This window comes from Psammomys obesus, unplaced genomic scaffold (genome assembly GCF_907164565.1).
Source record: "Psammomys obesus unplaced genomic scaffold, mPsaObe1.curated_primary_1811, whole genome shotgun sequence".
NCBI classification, from domain to species: Eukaryota; Metazoa; Chordata; class Mammalia; order Rodentia; family Muridae; genus Psammomys; species Psammomys obesus.
The window spans coordinates 7,220,453-7,230,157 of record NW_026587556.1 but is presented as its reverse complement, the minus strand read 5'-3'; the positions used below and the strand labels follow the sequence as shown (position 1 = coordinate 7,230,157).

The window sequence follows — 9,705 nt, the reverse complement described above, 5'->3', positions numbered from 1 at the left end:
TTTATGTGGGTTCTGGGCATATAATTCGTGCCTTCACCGTTGTAAGATGATCATTTTACTGAGTGAGCTATAGCTCAGACAGTTCAACCTTTACAGGGCAGGTATTCATTTAAGGGTTTGGAGATGCAGCTCAGTTGAGAGTCGGAATGCTGGAGGCCCTGAATCCCCAGCACCACAGAAACTGGGCACGGTGATGAACACCTGTAACCCCAGCACTCAGGAGACAGAGACGGAAGAATCAGAAGTTCAAAATCCCTCCTACACTTCAAGTTTCCTAAGACCTTGTCTCAAAAGACTAAATGTATTGCTCTTGATTTTAATTAGTTTATATAGTGTTTTTTAACTGCATTAGTGGTTACCTCCTATTTCCTGACTTGTTTAATTTTTTTTTCTCTTTTTTTTAATCAGAAAGAGACAGGGCAAGCTTATGTTTTCTTTTTCTAAGATTTACTTCTATTTATATGTCTCTGTGTGTATTTGTATGTATGCATGCCGTGGAGGCCTTGGAGGCCAGAAGAGGGCTTGAGACTCCCTGAAGCTGCGTGGTCGTGAGCCACCCACCCTATGTGGATCCTCAGAACCAAATTAGAAGAGAAGCTTCTCTAATTCTCTTCTCCAGAAGAGAAGCAAGCATTCCTCACTGCTGAGCCATGTCTCCAGCTGCTGGCATTTAGGTCCACTGTGCAAGTGTCGAGCTTTATTATTTGCATGCGTTTACATACAGAGTGTGTGTGTGTGTGTGTGTGTGTGTGTGTGTGTGTGTGCGCCACAGTACATGTGCAGAGGACAACCTGCAGGAATTCGTTCTCTTCTTCCATCATATGGGTCACGGTGATTGAATACAGTTTCTAATGCTTAATGGCAGGTGCCCTGAGCCAACTCACCAGCGCAAATTTTAGGTTTTCTGTTTTACTCATTTCAATCACCATCTCAATCGCTTCCCTTACTACCATTTTTTTCTAATTAATATATATAGAGAGATATCTATATAGAGATATCTATATAGAGATATCTCTCTCTCTCTCTCTCTCTCTCTATATATATATATATATATATATATATATATATATATATATCCTACAATCCCAAACATATATGTATATACATTTGGCACTGAAGGAGATATCTGATTGACAGAGCACACATTCCACATTTGCAAGCCTTGGTGTTCGGCCCCCAGGACAAAAACATAAAATAAACTAAAATAGTAACCTGTATCCTATTCCCTCACATTAATGATTTTTCTTAACATTCAACAGTCTTCAAAATAGGATTGACTTGTATTTTATTGTTGGCCAACTGCCATTTCTACACTAATAGGAAACCCACAAGGCCTAAGAACTGAGGGTGAGAACTTTTATCCTCATAGCACGCCACCCTACAAAGACTTAAAACGCTAACTAATACAAAATAGGCATTCCAGAAAACAACTCAGTTATTGAGAGACCAAAAGATAAATTAGCAGCTATTAAGACCTAAAGTAGGTACCGTAAAGAAGTTTAGTAATGCCCTGAGGGGAAGTGCCACCTCATTGCATTCTTTCCCCACCCACTAGAGATACAGTTGCTAGGAAACTGGACCATCCCCCTAGGGAGGGACACCTGGTCATTCATGGTCTGAGAACCTTCCTATAGCCAATCAATTCAAAATGTAGCATTTTGACCAATAGATGCTTGCCAGGCAGGAATCACCCCTGCCTTGGGCGTGCTGGGATGGGCCAGAATCTATAAATCATCCAACTAACCTGGGCACAGCTCGAAGCGGTGGGGCTGTGTAGGCCCAAGCTGCAGCTTGTAATTTACAATAAAAAGAACCTCATGTATTTACAGCGGAGTCTGTTTATTCCTGGTCTTTTGGGGTTCGTGAACTGGGCAGAACATTATCACATGATTTCATTTTTTCTCACACAAAGAACACAAGATCTCTACTACTGTCCAGTTCTTCCACAGCTACTCTGGGCCAGAAGTTGCTAATGCTTGAGCTACATTCCTGAACTCATTCACAGAGCAGGAGCAGAAGGCTGGGAGGGAAACTGCCACAGGGTGCTGGTTTTACAGTGCGTCCATACTACTTCATCCCAAATTTTGACCCTAGCATCAGCAGTTCTGGGCTGCCTGCAGATGCTCAATGCCTTTCGCACACACACAAACTGACTCTCAGCCCTTGAAGGGTGTGACCTAGCTCCCAGCAGCCACCGCGCCCCCTCAGCGCGACCCAGACGCCTGGAAGGAGATAACAACAGCACGTAGACGCCTAGCTGCCCGGGAAGCCGCACACGCCCCTCCGTCCCACGCTTAGCCTTTTGGCCCCGCCCCCGAGCCGGAAGCACTTGCCGGCGCTTCCGGTGGTCCAGGGCTCGTGGTTTCCTCCGGGATGTCTTGGGTTCGAGCCGTTCCCGAGATCCCGAGCCCTGGGGATCAGGACGTGTTTGACGAGGAAGCAGACGAGTCTCTGTTAGTGCAGCGGGAATGGCAGCGTCACATGCGGAGACGAGTCCAAGTAAATGGGCGGGCATGGGGACGCGCGGGGAGGGGGGCTCCCACGCGGGGCGCAGGGGCTCCCGCGGGCACGGGGCACGCGGGCGCCGGCCTGGACCGAGAGGGACGGCCCTCCGACCGCGCCCCCAGGCCGCCCCACCCCTAGGATTTCCTGGTTGTTTAATTGATAGCCTTTTAAACGGGGGAGCTCTTAGAGAGCCGGGGCTGGGTTTGGCAGCAGGGGGACTGACCGACTAAAGTGAAAACTTTATTCTGTCCCTCAAGAGTCTGCAGTTTGAGGGAGCTGGGAGAAACGTCCACTGTCTAGGCTGTAATGGCTGGCAGAGAACGCGTGTTCACGGACGTTGTTCAGTGGGTGGAGAGTCCAGCGTTTGGCGTGGTGTTACAAAAGACTTGGGAAAGGTGAACTGAAGAATGTTGTCAGAGGACGGTAAAGGGAAGGGAATGCTGTTCCATATTCTACTTTAAAGGTTGTTCAGTCCGGATCTGTCTTCACCATACATTGAAGCTTGCTTAATAATATCTGGGTGGAAGCAGCTTAGTTCTGGGTGAGAACTAATTGATTAGATCTGTCTCCACATAGAGGTGGATTCCAAAGTATAATGATCTGAGTTCGATCCTTGGAACCCACATCGTGGAAGGATAGAATGGGTTCCTGGAAGCTACCCTCTGACCTTCACACTCAAGCTATGGGACGCAAGAAAATACATGTCCCCCCTCCCAAAAACAAAAAAGTAAATGCTACTTAAATATTTAAAAAGCAAAAGATGAAAAGAACTTCATCCTCCCATTAAATTACCCTTTTAAAACTGCAGCTGTGAGCTACCCTAATTTAATGTTCCAGTCCAACAGCCATCATGTCATTATAAAAATGCCTTAGGAATCGGGGGCTAGACCAGTATTAAGAGGACAAATCTCTACTCCGAAGTTCAGATTAGATTTCTAAACTCAGACTTCCTCTCCGCTCTTCCTAAAATAGTTTTCCTCTTCCTCAGTCTTGCCAGCCTCCTTTACTACCTGTCCTAGTCAGTTACCAAGAGTCCATATAAGTAGTTTTCCATTTCTTTGAAGACCTTGCTAACACAGTTTTTAAAAATTAAATAACAGCTGATGTTTAATGTTTACACAGTAACCCTAGAATTCCAAAGTGAGTTAAGGATATGACATTGAGGCATATCCTGTCATCATTTAGGAGGATGAGGCAGTAGGATTATGAGTTCCAGGATAGCCTGGAAATAAAATAAAATACAAACATGTGATAAGGAAAAACAAACCAATAATAAGGTCTTAGGAGAAACATTCTGCTTTGGACCTATGTCTCTGCCATATCGTATTTAGTTACCACAGTAAAAACTTGCTAAGTCTGTTTTCGAAACTGGTTCTGTGCTTTTCTAGAAAAGATTTACTTGGTGTCAGTTACAACTAGTTTCTTATTTTTAGGAAGGTTACAGAGATGGAGTCGATGCTGGCAAGGCGGTCACTCTTCAGCAGGGCTTCAATCAAGGTTATAAACAGGGTGCAGAAGTCATTATAAACTACGGACTACTCAGGGGAACACTGAGGTAATTTTAAAAGTTCAAGTGATAAGTCATTTCAGCCACATTTCTAATGGAGGCAATAGATAAAAATAAAACACTGAAGTGTTTTTCCTGATGTTGCATACATGAGTCTTCAGAGGATAAAGTGCTGCTTTCAAAATAGTTCTTTAAAAATTGTTCTCTTTTCAGCCACTTTAATATGTGTGCCTGATTCCTGTCTTTTTTTCTTTTTTCTTTTTTTTTTTTTTTTTGCAAAGATGTGGTAGGGAGGTGTCCATTTGTTGACATTTGGACTAGCCCTAATCACTACTGGTGAAATTTTGAGCTTGTAAATAAAGCTCTTTTTACTCACACATGAAGTAGAACAATGTATGGCAGGCCTGTCAGCTGGATGTCTATTGAGAAAGCTGTAACTACTAATAAAAAGAGGTCTTGTTTGTTTGAATCCGGAACTTTGAATACCTGTCAGGATGCCACAGCAATAATGCCAGTGAGCAGACTAAGAGTGGGCCAGGCCTCTTTGACAAGGATACTGTTTATACTTTACAGAGAAACAAATTGCCACAAAGAATCACGTGTTTGTTTTTGTTTTGTTTTGTTTTAAAGTGGAAAGAATTTTTTGTTTGTTTGTTTTAAATTATGTTGGGACCTTAATTACTTTAGAAAGCCTGCTGCTGAGTCAGTCAGTCAGCACCGGTGGATTTCACTTCTGCAGTATTTTCAGAGAGGCTTGTAGCTTAGAGTGTGTGCTCAGCATGCACACAGCCCCCACCAGTAAAAAGAGAACCATTATTTAATTATAGTGTATGAACAGTGCAGGGGGGGGGGGTCCCTGAGCTACTAAAAAGTAACAAAAATAATTAAATAGATTAGGAGTAGAATTCTTAACACATTTCAAGAAAATGAAAGCTCTCTTGGTGATTCGAGTTTGAGACCAAGATTTACAATGACTGGTTTAGAAGCTGTTTAGTAGCCTTAATGGAGAAACGGGGGGGCTGGTGCTGTGGCTCAGTATTGGGGTGCTTGCCTCGGATGCCTGATGCCTTAAGTTAAATATTGAGTACTGCCAAGAAAAAAAAAAAAAAAAAAAACCTTTGATGTGAGTTTGCATTGACAATGCTTTGTATCAGTAAGTAGCCCAGGATGAGGTTTTTTAAAGTACAAATGATAATGTTTTATCTTTAATAGTTTAGCAAGTCTGAGTTTTCTATTTTAAAATGAAAAGAAGAAACTGGTTTTTCTGGTCTTTCTGTAAATTATATCTTACTGCACAGAAGTTACATGGTCAGGGAAAATATAAAAAGTGGATACAGCACTGTGAAAGAGGGGATAGGATTTATAAATAGGTTATATGATTAAGTCTTCTTGATTAGCTTGTTTTAAAATATACTGTATTTGTACTTTAGTTTTATTTACATAGTTCCTTTCCTGATTTTGTCATGTGTTACTATTGCTAAGCTATTTCTGCATGGTGTTATCTAAAAGGAAAGCATGTAGGGCCTAGCATTCTAAATGCCTGTGACTATTTAATTTTTTTCCTATTTAACTCTTGTTTATATTTTCATTTAGTGCTTTGCTTTCCTGGTGTCATCTTCATGGTAATAGTTCGACTTTGATCAGTAAGATAAACAATCTTTTGGATGCGGTTGGCCAGTGTGAAGAGTGTGTGCTCAGGCGTCTGAAATCAGTCACTTGCCAGCCACACATTACAGATGTATTGGACTCCATTGATGATATGGACCTTTGCCAGGTAGTTCCAGCTGAGAAAAAGACTGATGATGCAAAAGATGAAAGACTCTGTGAAAATAATGCCGAGTTTAACACAAATTCTGACAGGAGTCCTAGCGGGATGGATTGCTCACATCCGGAATGTTGCAGAACACATGAGCACGCACATCTGGAGAAACCAAGCCTCACTTGGATTCTGGAACAGACCTCTAATCTAGTGAAACAGCTGGGAGTATCAGTAGATGTATTACAGCACCTGAGACAACTATAAAGCATCTGCCCTTTTGGGGTGGAAGTAACACTCAAGAATATTCCTTAGAGCACTGTGTATCTAGATGAGGTAACCACTGACTGAGCACTTCGCCTGTAGCTACCCTTCGTGGGAATATGAAGGGTCTTCAGCATTAACACTAGTAAATGGAATGTAAGCCTTTGTCTTTGTCGAGGTTTTTTAAGTTTTAGATCTTCTCAGAAATCTCATGGTCATTTTCAGATCTCTAATCAAAAATCAGTCATTGTTAGACTAGCAAAGCCCAAACATTTTAGAACAAGAAAAAAAAGGTAATGCTGCTTTCTGCTCCTGTCAGTATGAGGTTTAGGACCTCTTCACCAGCAAGCAAACCAAAGTCGCCAGAAATAACCTACAGGCTAGCATAAATAGGTAGAAGTAGATGTATAGATAGTTATACATTAAATCAAGACACTGTAGAAACTGACAAAATATCATTGAAAGACTAATAAAGAACAAGGTACTGAAACTCACCTTGTTTATGTATCGGTAAAGATGTTCAATTCCATGAAAAATAGGGGAAAAAGACATTTTGTGTTATAAACTATAAAGAAAAGGAACTACTTAGTTTTTTAGGTAGTGAGGAGTTGGCCACATTTTCTCAAAATGTAACAAACTATTTTGGAACTGCAGCTTTGTTATTTACATTGGAATTTTTAAAAACCCACTAAAGCTATTATTGCTTTGACATGAAATATATAATCTAGCATAGACAGAATGATGTTCAGATTTTTGTTCCATGACCTAGGATCAAAAAAAGGATTTTGTTGTTGTTGCTTTTCCTCACGTGAAGTTAATATGAAATACCTGACTTGAGAGGCACCAAATAATTTTTCCTTACTGGCAGCTTTACTTGCTATCTGATCAGTACTTAGCTGTGCTGAAAGATGATGCATTCCTGCAAGACTGGCAGGAGGGCCTTGTAAAGGACTGTAAAAATGCTTTGCTGGTTTCTTAAATTCCTTCTTAAAATGCACAGAACATTAAGAAATTGGGGCAGCAAAATCTGAAATAGTGTTGTAGAGTTTCCAGTGTATTAAACATGCTTAAAGTATCAAAGTGGCACTTGATGGCAGGGTTTTTATTTTGAAGCCTTGTTTTGTGGTACTGGGGATTGAATCTAGGACCTCATGAATGATTTTTATATTGAAACCTCATATCCACAAAATATTAAAGTCTTTAAAGTGTTAATGTTGCTCTCCGCTGTGTTTTACATAGAAATAACCATCTCCAACAGTGGTGGCCACTCTAAGTAAAGATTTGAGTGTAGTAAATCTTGAGATTTTATCTGGACATAGCCTTATAGGAGTTCCTAAATATAAGATCCCTTGCCATCATTAATTAGATAGCAACTGTATACTAAAGGTAACAGAAAATGAAGTCAGCTGTTAGCTGGGGAAGCTGGAGAGGTGGTTCAGTGGTTAAAAGCATTTGCTGCACCCCCATAAGTACAGGACCTAGTATCTACTTGAAAGTTAGATATGGTGTTGGGGTTGATCTGGAGTTGCTATTGTTAATTGCTTGTCCCCAAGACCATTACTGTTCTACGAGCAAATTCTCATGTGTCCAAAATAACTTTGTGTGGATCCTCGCCCCCCCCCTCCCCCATTATCCCTGATTAGCTAATGAAGTTGCTGACAGCCTGACTGGGCAGAGGAGAAGTAGGCAATTTAGGTTCCAGTGCTTGGGGTCACAGAAGGGCCAAGAGGAGAGAAAAGGAAGAAAGGAGCAGGTTGCTCTAAGTTAGCCTAACCAGGAGCATATGCCCAAGAGCAGCGAGCTCTGAGGACTGGCCTGATGGAACAGAAGCAGCCCAAGTGGAACATGTGTAAGTATTCCTGGGAATTTTGGATGGAAAGCAAACGAGAGCTTAGAGGGTTGATGTCTGTCCAGTTTGCGAGTCTTAAGGCTTATGATAAATAACAAGTTTCTGTGTCTTTTATTTATAAAATAACAGGTTAAGGAATGACTGCTACCTTATTAATATTAATAGAATAATTTCTTTTGCATATGCCTTAATTATATGAATAAATATTAATAATTCCACGACAGTATGGTCCCAAGCATACATTAACCCCAGGATGGGGTCAGAGACTGGAGGATTATAGGTACTTGCTGGCTTTCTGGGAGACATCCTGTGTCAAAGGAGTAAAACAGAAATTGCTAGAACATCTGATGCCCTCTGACCTCTGTGTGTGCGCATGAAGATGTGTACTCTCATACCACATGTGCACATATATACCACACACAAGAGGCTGTTGGGTTAGGGGGGAAACATCTTACATTTTATAAAAGTTCTAGAGAAGTTCCTGGACTGCAATGGTATGACCAACGGAAAACAGCAAAGGAAAATCTGCTTGGCTTGTGCCTTTTACCTTGCTTTCTGTGCTTGGAGCCAGCCAGCTCTCAGGAGGCCCCAGGTGAACATGAATGAAAAGGCAAGAGTACCCTGCAGCTCTGACAGTTTCATAGCCAAGAGATTGCATCTGAAATAAGGTACTGGTGCTGATACATCTAGATCTTTTTAAGTAAATGGGTGAGGAGGTACAATACTATGCTTGCCTGTCACTAACGTCACTGAACTACTAAGGCCACTGAATCGTGATTTGCAGAGGAAGTAGGCAGCTGAATTAATCTACAGGCATATTTATTTACAGTCATGTCATTTGTTGGGGATGGATCCTGAGAAATGTGACTTTGAGTGGTTCTGTTGTGCAAATATTAACATGTATAAGCTGCTTATGATGTCACTATGAGATAAGACCTTATGGGAGCATATCAGATCTGAACCCAGTTTTTGGCCAAAATAGAACTATGTGGCACATGAGTATTTGCGGCACTGCTTGCTAACTGTTGTCATGGTAAACCCAGATAAAGGCCAAGTTGTGATTCTCACTCTCGTCAAAGCTTTGTGTTCTAGTCTTAAGATCTGGGCAGAAATAGTTACATATGTGTATATGTAGGTTGGATGGATGGAATCTTTAGCTTACTTTTTTAGATTATTCCCAAGTTTTGACCAGTAGATGAAATAAACATGCTGCTCATAAACTACCAGCCAACACTTCTTGCTGTACAGAAATCTCAAATCTCCATTGTGAAGATGCTACACCCCCACAGACGCCTTTCATGACTGACAGACCGACAGAGCTGGATGCTTCTGCCTCACCTGCTTGCTGCCCACTCATACCAGCTTCATACTGCTTCTACCTAAGATCACTGTTAGGTGAGGTCACAGCTGCCCAATCACTGATATGTTATCACTCCAGCCACTTGGCTGTTCCTGTCCCCAAACATATTTAGCCTCCCCTTCCCATAAGACCCTCTGCTTCTCTTTATTCTTGCCCTAGTTACTACCGTTTTTTTTATTCTGTTAATGCTCCCTTTATGCCTGCTTCTTAAATCACTGGGGGTTTAATTCTTGGGCCCCTTTTTGTTTTATTGTTTTTGTTTTGTTGACTCTTAACTGGATGGTCTCACCTCCCATAGTTTGCACTGAACTATCACAAAGCTTAACATTTCAGCTTCCACCTTTATCCTAAGCTCCAGACCTAAATTTACAACTGCCTATTTCTCATTCCTATTTCAGTGGCTTAACATGCATATCCAGAAAGACAACCTATTCCTTTCTCCTCTTTCCTGACTCACTCTGGGT

At 41.5% G+C, this 9,705-nt stretch overlaps 1 protein-coding gene across 1 annotated transcript; it reads left to right on the top strand.

The window, feature by feature from the left end:
• Nucleotides 1-2,336: 2,336 nt before the first annotated feature.
• On the top strand, nucleotides 2,337-9,104 carry Yae1 (YAE1 maturation factor of ABCE1). The gene is made up of 3 exons (XM_055603974.1): nucleotides 2,337-2,499; nucleotides 3,939-4,060; nucleotides 5,606-9,104. Exons 1-3 carry the CDS (start codon nucleotides 2,374-2,376, stop codon nucleotides 6,033-6,035), a joined length of 678 nt encoding a protein of 225 aa, XP_055459949.1. The 5' UTR covers nucleotides 2,337-2,373; the 3' UTR covers nucleotides 6,036-9,104.
• The last annotated feature ends 601 nt before the right edge of the window (nucleotides 9,105-9,705 follow it).